Raw genomic sequence first — 14,609 nt, forward strand, 5'->3', positions numbered from 1 at the left:
AGATAGTAAAAAACGCCTCTACACTTTTTTTGGGGGTGGAGGAAGGGGAGGGGGAGGAGAGGGGGAGGACCATACGATTGCCCTTCATGTGAGTAGGCTTTAACCAGAGTAGTTGATCTGCGTTTCTGGCTGAAACGACTCACGGGCAACATCTCTTCCTTTGTATGATCCTTAACCCCCCCCCCAATGGGGGGGGGGGCTTCCGTAAAGGTTATGCTTCTCCATAAATCAGTAAGGGCAAGATTATTATCACAGTTAGCCTAAATTGTAAGGGTATATCCGATATAAAACACCAATTTCCATGAACAAACGAACATACTACTATTCCTAGATCTTTCACAAAGAAGAACATTTTCTATATATATATATATATATATATATATATATCGATATATCCTAGAGAGGGCGTGGTTACTTTGGCGGATTGTCATGACTGCATATGAATATTCATATCACATTACTGTTTAAAAGGTAGCTGTCAGATAACAGAAAAGAATATATGAATATTTATCTAAAGTTATTGTTTCATCACCTTAGTATGCAGTTAGGCTTAATTGTAAGGATATATCATGTAAGAAAAAAGTGCATTTCCAAGAAAAAAGAAAAGAACACATTATCTGTGCCTAGATCCTTCACAAAGAATAACATTCCATATATATCGATATTTCGTAGCGAGGGTTTGGATACTTGGGTGGGGTTGTCATGACTCTTAATGAAAAGAATAAATGAAATGACTCTTTATGAATATTCATATCAAATTACTATTTATTAGGAAGACGAAATTTGTAAAAACTGCTTTCAGTTTTCTTGTGTCAGTCTATGTGTTAATAACAACATATGAATAATCATCTTTGTGAATATTCATCATTGTGGACGATTCAGTTTTTCTTGTGTCAGTCTATGTTGTAATAACAATATTTGAATATTCATCTAAGTGAACATTCATCATTGTGGATGATTCAGTTTTTCTTGTGTCAGTCTATGTTGTACTCAAAACATATGAATATTCATCTAAGTGAATATTCATCATTGTGGATGATTCAGTTTTCTTGTGTCAGTCTATGTTTAATAACAACATATGAATATTCATCTATGTGAATATTCATCATTGTGGATGATTGGGTGCTTTTAATAAGTACCACACATAATAGATTGTATAGACAAAATGTTCACAGCGGACTAGTGGTATTACGGCAAAAGAGATATCAGTTCTTCGATATATGAACAATTGCACTTAGTTTTTCCTCTTTCATTTATGGTTCTAATGACAGGACTGGATATACATATTCATTAAATTAACTTAATTTAAACAATTTCCGTAAAGAGATTTAATCCAAGCACCATCTAAAGAAACATTTGAAGTCGATAGTGTGTCATTCTTGGTAATATCCCATTTCCACGCACTTTTTCCCAAAAAGTTGATATTTTAATATCTTTTTGGCTCACTTAATATGATGATATCGGCGACTTTGTCCAAACGATCCAATTGTGCTATAAACATACCACTCCAACATAACCCCCCCCCCCCCCAAAGAAAAAATATCAAAAATTTACCTCATTTCACGTTTATTTGTTCTTAACAACATCGTCATTTCTGATGGTGTTAAAATCATATATCGATTAATCATTAATACTCAAAAATAGGACAAAAGGTCTCTTTTACTTTCCACGGGTTTATTTTTTTTTTATATTTTCTTTTCTTTCTTTTGCGCATGTTGTCACGTGATAAAAACGCCACCCAACCATCCATATACTAATAACTTGCAATACAAAGAGAGGGAAGACCAAAATTTAAACTTAACACGTTATCACCTTTCGGGCGTACCATTTATTACACCCTATTAATCTTACAGAGAAAAGCGATTCATCATCCCTTTTCTCATTTCATAAAAAAATAAAATAAAAAAAAAATAAAAAATTCTCTCAATTTTTCGTCTATATTTTCTGCATCATTAATCTACGTATTAACACCAGACAAATCGGCATCGCTTAATATTTATTTTTTGGCTAAAATCTTTTTTTCTGTGTGTGTGTGTTTTAAGCTAATTAACTTTACAAAAACCTCAGATCCTTCCTAAACCACTTTGTATAGTGTCGTCACTTCTGTAATAGTAAAATAACGTAATTTTAAGTAAAAACGGTATAATTTATTATTTTTTTATTTTAACGTTTTTTATTTATTATTTTTATTATTTTTTTCTGTTGCGAAAAATGGGGTTAAGTATATAAGTGTACTCAACTTTGACTTTTTATTTTTCAAATTTTTAGAGGACAATGTTCGATATAAGATGCTTTTAGAGAATGACAAAGTTAACGCAACCATTATGACTTATTTGGACAAAAGACAAATGAAATGTATTCTACGAGTAAAATTATTACTGAAATGTCTTATTTATAAGAAATTTTGAGATGGCGAAAATCTATTTGAGTTTGAGTATAATTCCACAACAATAAGAGAGGTGTAGTACAAAGTCAAGATAAATCAAGGTGGTGGAGGAGGACTGAAAACACAATAGCTTGTACAAGCAGCCAAAACCTTAAACACGTTAAACAATACAGATATAAACACAATACAACAATAGAGGAAGAGAACAAAGGAAAAAACAATGGTATATATATAACAACTTAAAAGCAATAATGATTTACCAAAAAAAACATTTAACTTTTAATAATTGTCAGACCCAGCTGTTTATATTACAATCATGATGCTTTTTGTGAAATTTGATTCAGGCGTTTAAGAAAGTGGGTTGGTTTTAACATTTTCTTTTCTCCTTAGAATTTTTCGTTTGACCGTGACTGGCACAAGAAGATGGGGTGGATGGATATGTGGGGGTGGGGGGGGGTAATATTAGGTCTGATGCTACGATAAGGAAAACTTAGTGTTTCCAACAACTCCCTGGTAGTGAACGAGTAAAAGTAGCCTACATTGTGTCTGAAAATTAAAACCTTTGACATTCATAATTGCTAACCTTATACGGACTCTTGTAAAGCATTGCCTATATACGGCTACTAAAATGTTTCGATATCTTAGTTATAAGGGTTGCACCTGATAACTTATCCAAGAGTCCTCTGTGTATAGAGATTGTGCATATACCTTTTACATTAAAACAAATAGAATTTGATCTTAGAATTATTCTTTAACTTTTACTTATACTCATATGTGTGCGTGTGCGTGCTTGTTGATAAATGTTAAGTAAATCTGGAACACTATGCTAACTTTCCAAGGTTAAGTAAGTTGCTCTTTAACCCTCACGTCAAATCAAGCGGAAAGGGTGCTTTGAGAACAGGGGGTGTAGAATCCTTCATTTATCAGACCACAATCATTGATTAAGTGTCCTTTTCATCGCCTTACCATCCGACAATTTCTTTAGTCCTGGATTTTCCGCGTCAATTGCATTTCATTGGAGTAAGATATCAACGAAGCGATTTTTAAACCGCTTCCCCTTTTCAGTTTTTTCTTCTTCTTCTTCTTTTTCTTTCTTACTAATAAAGAAAAGAGAAGGAGGGGAAAAAGACGAGAAGACGAAATCGACTCTTGTATTCATGTCACATAAAAACTGACAATGGAGTGAAAAGAAGGGGGCGTCGAGAAGTTGAATGGAAAGGCGATTAAGAGGGGAGGGTCAGACGATCCCCGGCAGGGAAGAGGCAATACTAGAAAGGGTTGTCCTTGAGACATTTGACAAGCTTGACGTATTGTGGATATAGTTGTCTTTCGTGAAAACAACCTTAAGTCATCTTCAATGATCACAAGAGGGGTTGAAACCTTTTGTCCTTTTAGAAACTTGTCGATTGTTTGGTACAAAAGGAAGCGCTCGTTGCGACAGCCGTCAAAGAATTAGAGAGTTAACTTATGAAGTGTATCACAAGGCCGCGTGAAGACTCACATGGACTAGCCGTCGCTATGATAATGTATCGTAACCTTCTAGAGCTTGAACGACTTCAAACACCTAATCCACCACCACCACCTGCCCCTCCCCCTCCCCTCCCCTTTCCCCGTCCCCTCCCTATACCCCTCCTCCCAGAGAAAATGTTCTTGCTTTTAAATTTGGACATATATGCCCATATGCGAAGGACATGAGTTCGATTGTTCATGGAAATGGATGTACCCTTAATTTAAGTGACAATAAGGTGTCGGCATATACTAAACACCTAATCCACCACCACCTACCCCTCCCCCTCCCCTTACCCCTTCCCCTTTTGCTCCCTATACCCCTCCTCCCAGAAAAAAATGTTCTTGCTTTTGAATTAGGCTAAAGGTCCATATGCGAATGAAATGAGTTTTTTTGTTCATGGAAATGGATGTACCCTTAATTTAATGCTTAACATGTGACAATAAAGTGTCGGCATATACTCCGTTCAATATTGTAAAAACGAATTTAGTTGTGCAAATATTTACAAAGGTTTAACACTCAAATGATTCATAGTACTCAATGTACTCATAACTTCATGATTTAATTTGAACCTTTTGTTTTTAATCAACACATTAGAATGCATCTTATGAATCACGGGACGTAATTTTTAAACCAAGATTGGCTGTATACAATCAAATGTTAATTGGCAATTTTTTTCTTGTAGTTGTTGGATTTTAAACATAAATGTTGTGCATTGTTTGTAAAATAATAAGTTTAAAGTTAATTTTAACTTGTAACGTGAAATATTTCTTTCTTCTTTATTCTGGTTATGATTATAAAATTAATATATTGTAAGAAACTTCACAGAAGAATTCCATAAAAGTTGTTTGTATCAAAACACAAAAAATATTAATCAACATTCATTTTGGAATATTCCTCTTCTGTTAGAAATTATTCCTTCTGATGTATGTTCTGCATGACAGATACAAAATTGATGACAGAAATATTTTCGATTTTAACAACTTTTGTCGAAAATTAATCATTTGGTTATTCATTAATTAAAGTTAAATGGAATTATATCGATCAATTGTATTGTTATTAAGACTTTTCTAAAGTTGAGTTTGTTGATGCCATCATGACGTCATTGCGATGAAATATCTTATTTAAGGTATTAACATAATAACATATCACTTCATGTGTTACGGTACGCCTTGAGGCATACTGACAATATTACAATATACAAGTTATGCAAACAGAAAGACCGCTCGTGGTAAAGTAAAAACGAATAGAAACTCGCAACATTTCAATGGATGTTTTCTTTACACAAGCTTATCTTAGTAGATCCTGGGTCCTGTTGAAAAACATGGTTTTCTCTCTTGAAATTAATTGGACACGGAAAAGTATCAATTTCAATAACAATGAACAATTTAAAAAAAAAATGAAGCAATAATGAAGACGTCAATATGACGTCACAAGCCATTGATGATATTCTTTTGTTAATTAACCTATTCTTATGCAGAATTTCCTCTCTGAACTTCGATTGACTATTGCAATCGTGGCGTCGTGGCATACAAAAGTTGAACAAATAGCTAACTGCATAGTCGTAACATAGAAACCCCCAAAGGTTTTTTAACTCCCTATTTTTACCAATTAATTCTTTATATTAAACATACAGTTTATCAAATATCAAGGTCGCATTAACTTTTGCGTTTTTTGTTTTAAACCTAGGTTACAGTCAAAAGGACCCACAATGCACCTCACGTCTGCCAACAGGGGGTCTCCCGAGCCGGCACCTCGAGTAGGGAAGGACATGTCGAACCATATTAAGAAACCAAAACTGTTTCATCCTTACAAACTCCAATCCCCTCCTCCTCGGCCCTCAAATGGTGCCACGGGATCGCGGGAAGTGACGTCAGATTTGACCTGGAGGTCATCCTCACTCTCCAGGTACCACTCACGTGACTCTTTGGGTTGCCACCCAGTTCTTAGTGAACTCCTGACTAACGGGAGATTGCCACCTTTTTATGACATCCTATCGGTTCAAAGGTCATCGGATAAGCTACCATTGTGTTCTCCCCACGACGTGTTGGATGCTAGACATACCCGTTGGTATCACGTGTTGGAACAGCAACATCTCTACGATGAATGGTTGAAACGCTCACGGACAGCTACGGACCCGTCACAACCCCCCGTTCCCAGTCGAGGGGAACCGGATCTTACCTCTGCGAGGTATCATTACCTGAAATCACAACACGCCCTGTCTTCTCTGACCCCACACAAAGAACACGAACCATCCGAAGAGAGGTTGTCGGTATGCCGCGACCCAAACTGTGCTGCGGTAGTGACCCGATTAAACCCATGTAGTTCCTCAACTGTACCACTTGCATCGTCATCACATTACCTCTACCGTGACAGCATAGGGGCTTTATTCCCTTGGAGTTACCCTCATCTACCCATCTCATCCCTGAGGTCCACATTCGTCAACCCTCGAATCTACGATATGTTCTCTACCAGGAACACGAGACGATATTCGGGCCGGGCCACCTGTGATTGTCCCAACTGTCAAGAAAATGAGCGTTTAGCAGCCACCGGGCAACCCGTGCAAAAGAAAAACGTCCACAACTGCCATATACCAGGCTGTGGGAAAGTCTACGGGAAAACATCTCACCTAAAAGCGCATTTACGATGGCATACCGGCGAACGGCCTTTTGTGTGCAATTGGCTCTTCTGTGGCAAACGTTTTACGCGCTCGGACGAATTGCAAAGACACCTCCGGACACACACGGGTGAGAAAAGGTTCGCATGTCCGACTTGCAACAAACGCTTTATGCGGAGTGATCATTTGAGTAAACACGTCAAGACCCACGGTAACGCAAACAGCAGGAATAACGTGGACAAGAGTAAAAGTCAAGAAGAAACTGGTGTGAAAAATTTGAAGGCGTCTTCAACCACGAAAGAAATCAAAATGGCGGAAAATACGGAATCTACCGTTGCTAAGGAAGTAATACTTGAAGACAAACTGACGTCACAAAATAGTCAAACTTGACGGGGGAAAAAAGGAGTCATAATAAGATACAAATTATATAAAGATAATTGTAAATATTTATAAAATTCAACTAAATATGGAAAACCATAATTTTGGTGAAAATAATGAGCAAAAGTGATTGTCATCCGTTGCGCAGGGATTTGAGGCAATATGAACATGACAAAAACATACCTGTAAATATAGATTAAAGAAAAATAGGGGACTTAGAATGATGCTTTTGTAATGTCATAAGTTATTATTGTCATACTATTATAGATTAGAAGTTTTAATCTTATCGATTAATTTTCAATTAAATCGATTGAAAGAAAAGTTAAACATCTAGTAATAAGGGTAAAAAACAAATCCTGAATTAGGTCTCAGTATGACGATATAATAAAGGAAGGTCAGGGGTCATCAGAAAGTGTTATCACGGTAACTAGGCAGCCATCTTGATCTGATATTTATTCCCTACAATAAAAACTTTCGTCAAGATATTACTCAAACTCTAAAATACCCTTTACATTTACACCACATCAGTAAATAAAAACACGGTGGGTTTTCTGCTTTAGAGTAGATACCTTAAAACAAATTGTTGCGTTTGCTCAGCAATTTGCTTTTTTTTCCTCAAATTATTACTCAAAAAAATTAAGGTTGCAATAATTGATAAAATTAAAGACAACATCTCGTTTGCTTTTTTTTCAATTGAAAGAAGATTAAAGAAGAGGTAATTAATGAATTTTTGATTCAATTATTCTGAACATTTTGTCGTCAAAACACTGTACGTGATAGTTTTAAAGTATTAAACACATTTCAAAGAATTTGATTAAATAAATAAGAAAAACAAATCCTGAAAAATACTGAAAGAGAACTACTTTATAGTCATAAAACATGGCGTGTAGGAGGTTTAAAAGTCATGCAATGAAAATGAACGAGACATTTTCAAGTTAACTTAGTTTGTAACAGTAACAGTTTTATATATCAAGCAGTTGGTTAACCAAGGCCAGTAGCCAGGCATTCTGCGTTGCAGGGACACAAACACTGTTTAAGACGGGACACTATAGTGTTGTGTCTTGTAATTTGCCACACGACGGTGGCTCAGGTAGAGGGGAGGGGGTGGCAACAGTCGTCTGCACGGGTGGGGGAGGGGCGTTATGGCAAGCGTACAAATATTGAAATTCTATAATGTCAAACATGAAATGCCTATCGGTATTCGATAGCAGCCATCGACGCATTCTTAATGCCTCCAACTGCTACAACTTCATAACATTAGCAAAGTTGTTTATAACGTTATTAATGACGTCAGAAAACATACTTATTTTAGTTGCCCAGCAACGAATTTCCAAAATTCAAACTGTTTTTTTTCATTAATTCGTTTTAAACGAGCTTGAAATAATGACGTGCATATCTTGGCCAATATATGAAATGTGCAATAGATATTTATTGCATGGAACTGATATACGTTTTAACGTAGGCGTTAAAATACGTCATAATTACGTTGTGATTATAATAATAATAATATTTCGTAAATAATTTCCGTATTTATCAGACATCACAATAGTATATGGAAGTGTGTTTAAATACGTAAGCTATAATATAATGACAACGTTGAGTATTTATATATATATATATATATATATATATATATTTCAAAGTCACACTTGAGTCCACCGTTCCTCTGTGCCTCCCATCTCCCACCACCACCACCAATTTAACCATCTTCCGCCAAACGTCATAAAGTTCGAAATTTTATTAAACTATTTATTTCGAGACAAATTTGGCTATGTCAAACTTCTACTCTTTTTATAGTAAGGTATTTACTTCACATATTTGGTTTTAAACTAATATATATGTGATATTCAGTTTATAGAATGGGACGTTGTGGAGCTGAGGAACGAGAGAGAGGCGGAGAGAGTGGGAAGAGGGGGGGGGGGTGGGTAATCTTAAGTCTTAATCGGCTATTGAGGAGGGCTTACTCTACATAGGCACAGGAAATGTGGTCCATCTTTCCATCTCTTAAGTGAAAAAAATTTATTATTGTAAAGATAAAAAATTGATACCATAAGAAATGAAACACTACATACATCGCTGTTATCTCTTGATTTGTATCACTAAGTGTTCACTGCGCATGCGCCCCTATTAACTTCCATCTTTATAGTCATCCCACTGCAACCACTCTCCAACTTCTATAGAATTCACAAAATCACAAGAAGAGACAAATGCTGGGCACTTTATATCAATTATCAAGTTAAGACAAACCACCTATAGATTGGTTCACCAAAGTTAATTTATATGGAATAACATTTGTTTTTGTTGACCAATTCTTAACCATAAAAACGTCGACCAGACACTATTTTTCTTTAGTAGTATTAAGTACAAACAAACTGCAAATCGGAATAACAAATTTGCATATTTTTTTTTCTCATTACTCCATTTTTGGAATGCAGATTTCCAATTGGTCAAGATGCTGGACTGCATAGCTGTAGTTTTGGAGTGTCACGTGTCCGGTAAACCGAGTAGTGCAACACATAAATTAGAAGAAAAAATATTATTAAAAAGATATTACACAAGGACAACTGATAGGTTTGAACCTTTAATAAGGGCAATCAGAAAAACAATAATTGTGAAGGGGAAGGAAGCAGCTAGGGGTGAGAGGGACTTATTGACTGATGATATTAATTTTACTATTCCGCCACATAAATTGTTATCACGCCCCACCCCACCCCCACCCCTCCATTTCCAATCCTCTCCCTTCGTTCACCAAGACTAAATAACCGAACATAGTCGTGAATTGATTATTATACTTACTGCACCATAGCTTATTTATGGTTTGTGGTAATAAGTGCAACCACAGGAAGTAATTATCTTTGTGACGTATTCATAGCCGTAATTATGAAGGGGGGGGGATCCGAGCGTATATCTCTATCAATTAATTTATTTCTTAGAAATATTTATTAAAAATACTAAAAAAATCTAAAAATTAGAGCATTAAATGTTTTGATGATAAAACAGAGGTGAATCTTGCTATTTAAACACAATTGCTATTAAAAGATATTGATGACTCGCTCCAAACCGCGTGCGGCCATCTGAAAAAGTTAACTTTCTGTTGCTTGCAAGTGACGTTTTGTCCGTGTCGCTACAAAATGCAGACAGTAATGAAACGTAATACCTTGTTATCTTTAGTTGGACCTGAGATGTCCATCGCTGTATCGTTTGTATACTGTGCTGTGGGTATTGACCGCAGCCGTATGTACTGACTGTACACTAGTGTCTAATTACCGACGGTAGCAAGCTGTGTGTGTATTTTCTGGGATCGACGGTGGTGTTTAACAGATCTGTTAACACCTCATTCGAAACTAGGTCAAATTACCGGCATAAGACGCTTCTTTTTGCGCGAGTCTTCACACCCTTTAAATATAAGTTTGTCATACAACTAGGGAGGGCGTTGTTCCTTTTTTGACGTCAGGGAGCCCCGTCGTATCTATTGCTCAGACTCACTTACAGGTCAACTAACTACAAATGTTGTGATTTTTCTTTGGCTTTTCTTTTTTTTGCTGGCATCCTCTTGCGTATCCTATACACATTTTTAAAAGTAATCCTGAAGGCAAATAAATAGGCCTACTCGTTGTATGAAACTTCAGGCCCAGTTATAAAATATTTCAAGTTAAATCTGGTGACAAGTTTGAGAAGAAATGGAGACAAAAACAATAATTTACGCATGATTATTTTATTCTCCAGTGTTGTGTGTTCTTTCAAGTTACCTTGTATGGCCTATAAAATAATGTTTGTGACGTAACACTGCCAATGTTCCAAATTAGACACTGTCTCCACTGTACCTTATTTACGTATACACGCAAAATACAAGTAGAGGGCGCTACTTTGGAATTTTGTGTTGTTAACGTCTACATAAAGGTTCTATTGGGATATATGTAGGCTATATTAATTATTATATTAACCCAAATATGTGTAGTTGGTTTTGCATTTCATTTAAGCTAATATTCTTGGCATTTCATTCTCACTGGCCAGCATAAAGTTCTTTCTGCAAATTATTTTGCAAGGGTCTTATAGATTTAACCACACCCGTCCTGTCACTGTATAGCGTCAAGAATTTATACAGTATCCCTTATTGTGTGATCGACACACGCACATTCAGACAAATACACTCCATGCATCGAGCGAAGGAAAGTCATTTGTGTAAGAACAAACTTCTTGATGGACTGTCTTCAATCGCTCGACGTGTTTTCTTGATATCTTCCTGGCTCGTTCAGAACCCAACTCTAGTAAAAGAGACCGTGAATTCCATCTGGTAAAGCAATCACATAAATTCTCGCCCAGTAGGCTTTGTTTGGTCGGTGTACCAAATGCCGCGCAATCACGCCTCTTTTAGGCGGGACAATCAACGGGTTGGAGCCTTGCGTCTCCCCCATAAATACTCAACTGTCATCGCTTTGCAAAAATTGATCGAAAAAACTTTTGTGTGCATCCCTTGTGAAAATAACAAGATCAGAGCTGTCTTTGCGAGAAAAACAGACTGAGCTTGATTTTTTTTCCCTTCTCTCTCCACCTCCCTCTCTCTCTCTCGTCTCATCATAACAAATATAACTTCCCTAAATACAAATGAACTGACTGCGACCCGTGACTATCCGAATCCCACGTGGGGTAAGGTGTAGGTTACACACATCGGAAATTAGTTTAACAGTTTTGGTATAATTATGTAGAAACATTAGACAAAAGGTAAAGAATAAAAACTTTATCATAAGATGAGAGTTTCTTCTTTAATAGTTCAGGCAGGTATAAAACAATATTAAAATTATCCTATAAAAGTGTTAAATATATACTGTTAAATTAAATCGTTTGGTTAAGACAAAGGGGGAAGGAGGTAGTTATAAGGGTGGGGAAGGGATATAATGGGCCGAAAGTCAGAGAATAAAGTGACAAACTTTATTGTTTTTCCAGTTGAAGCTGTCTCTCATGCATGTATCGTGAATGTACCTAATTCCATGTAATATTAACAATTATTGTTGTATAAAAATTGAGGAATATGAGTGGTATTTTAGCAACAGTACAATGTAGTGTTGAGGATGTTTGAATTTCTTTCTTAGAGATTGTGAAAGCGTCTGCTAATGTTTATAATGTCCTTGGTAGATAGTTGTTAATGTAATCGACAGCTTGCATAACATAGGACGTTTGTTAAAGTCAGGCTAATGATAACTATATTTGTTTTCAAGCTTTACATCACAGGGGCTTCAGGCCGCCCCCCCCCCCTCCTACTTGTTCCCAGACGGGTACACCACTTTGTAAAACAAACACCTCATTTCGTATAATGAATTATGAGTTAATTTTTTTTTGGTTGGCTGCAGACCGAGAAAGCTGCCCTGGGAGGGACTATGTAATGCTATAGTTCATGCTTGACTTCTCCCTGCAATCTATCTATATGTAGATACCTATTTCACCAAAATCACGTGACTATGACGGTACACTGCGATCGATGGACGTGACATAGCACCGAATATAGTGTCCTCCCTTGTTGTTAAATATATTTACCACACACGTGAGGCTATACCTAGGGAATCTCCTACAATAATTGTGCGAAGTTATGATGGATGGCCCCAACGCGATACTTAGTCTTTTAACAGACTCGCCGTCGATACATTTTACGCGTCCATTCCGTACAGAAACCAAACGAGTTGTTAGAAGACCGTGAGCATCACAGATTTCTCTGTCAGTCTTCGATGAAATAGTTTGTATGATGAACTTGGTCTATTTCCCTTGAGGGTGGGGATTACAACCGCCTCCCTCGCGCTAAATTCATTCCCGAGAGTACAAATTATAGGTTATAGGTAAAAAAATTCGTGTGTTGTTGTTAACGGTATCAGTAAAGCATATATATATATATATATATATATATATATATATATATATATATATATATATATATATATATATATATATATATATATATTTATATATATATATATATATATATATATTTATATTTGTAAATATAAATTTATATTTGTATTTGTAGATATATATATTAAATTGTAGTGAGTTGGATATATATGAAGATTATATATATATATATATATATATAGCCTATATATATATATATATATTCTTTGAATTTATATATATATATATATCTTGAATTCTTCTTTTTTTTCTTGATTGGTATATGTTAAACAATTTAAGAAATAAAGAGTAAACCAGCTAGCAAATATGTGAAATGTAGTGGATATAGTCTGCCATGCATGCCCCTCGCAGTCGGGCACACCGAATGCTGACTCTTACACAGTGTACCATCTCATAAAACGAATTTAGGGTGGTTCTGAATCCCCACACAATTGTTCTACGTCAGTTTGGAGTTATTTAAGCATCATCCTAATCAACCGCCAGACCGCCCTTCTTCCACTCCTCTTTAAAATGATATTGCATTTGAAATTATAGGCTCAGACGGAAATCTCTTTTATTTAGAAAGATATTGTTAAAATTATTCTAGTCTGACGGATCACTGGCTTTTCATTTTGTCACAGTCGCCATTGCGATGAGATCGTTATAATTATTGGTGAAGAGAATTTCTGTTAAGAAATACAAGTATATATTCATTCAATAAAATAAACCGTTATTTACGTAAATATGTTGATTATAGACTATATTGGATGTATTGGTCTTAGAGACGGATTTGATGCATAGCTTGTAGGCAAATACTATATTAAGTCTATATGTATGCATGGTTTACTCCTGTCAGAAGACAAGACACAAGTTCATTGCGGTAGATATGAACGTTTCTTATATTGTTACGTCTCATTGCATCTATTAATTGCTTACTGTTTTGTGTGAATAAGTAATTAAATTTGATTCATAAGGCTGGATTCGAGCTCTACCAGTGAAGTGTGGACGTGTACTATACTGACTGTTGATAGGACAAAAGTAGTATGGAACGCGAATTGAACCAATAAACTACGAAGTTAGCATTGAACATACGCGGTGACAGTTGGATTAGTTTTATACACAAGATCCGGGTTATCCGATGATAGACTGAAACGCATATACCCGTAGGCCCTCACTTGTTTTTAGGCGCTTCAGTATTCTGGTCACACATGAGATGGCGTGTGCGTGTTTCCCAGGGTATGAACATCTATCGCCACTTTTTCCATGTTTCCCGATCGCCGCCGCCTTGAAATTTTAATTGCGAACTTTTGGGGAGCTTATATTGCAACGGTTTTAGTCCAGACTCTGCCAAAATAGACGTCACCTTATTTTCTTTATTTTTCTCTCTTCGTTTAACACAGTGGTTCTCAAACTTTTTTGAAGGCTACCGCACCCTTCGACCATCTTGAACTGTCCCAATGCCCCCTCCCCCTACCCCTCCCCTCGACCTACCGTTCATAGTCGCCCGCTCAAGGGAGCATTCAGACTGTCCGAAGATATGCATATATAGGAATTAAAAATAGCCTACATTTCCTACAAGATGATGAATTTTCTCTCAACAATAGTTATTTTTTTGGTTTCCAGACCGACTGGATGCCTTAATGTGCCCTAAATGACTGCAGTGTTGTGTCGTAATCGTCAGGGACCCCCAAATCAGTGCCAACGCCCCCTACTCCCCGTGTACCCTGTAGCTCCCCCTGAGACTTCCCAACGCCCAGGGGCGGCAGGGACCACTTTGAGAACCACTGGTTTAATATATAGGCCTCTAAATTTTAGAGGGTAAAACATCTGAACGAAAACAG

The 14,609-nt window shown here is 36.4% G+C and overlaps 1 protein-coding gene across 3 annotated transcripts in view; it reads left to right on the forward strand.

Moving 5' to 3' along the window:
• LOC139964567 (uncharacterized) overlaps positions 1-8,509 on the forward strand; it is a 41,007-nt gene extending 32,498 nt beyond the window's left edge. For all 3 annotated transcript variants that reach the window (XM_071966252.1, XM_071966253.1, XM_071966254.1), the window contains one exon: positions 5,583-8,509. In XM_071966252.1, the coding sequence (XP_071822353.1) occupies positions 5,583-6,900 (1,318 nt within the window). In that variant the 3' untranslated portion in view covers positions 6,901-8,509. The remainder of the gene's footprint in view (positions 1-5,582) is intronic.
• Positions 8,510-14,609: the final 6,100 nt, after the last annotated feature.

The sequence above is a fragment of the Apostichopus japonicus genome, chromosome 23, assembly GCF_037975245.1.
Source record: "Apostichopus japonicus isolate 1M-3 chromosome 23, ASM3797524v1, whole genome shotgun sequence".
Taxonomy (NCBI): domain Eukaryota; kingdom Metazoa; phylum Echinodermata; class Holothuroidea; order Aspidochirotida; family Stichopodidae; genus Apostichopus; species Apostichopus japonicus.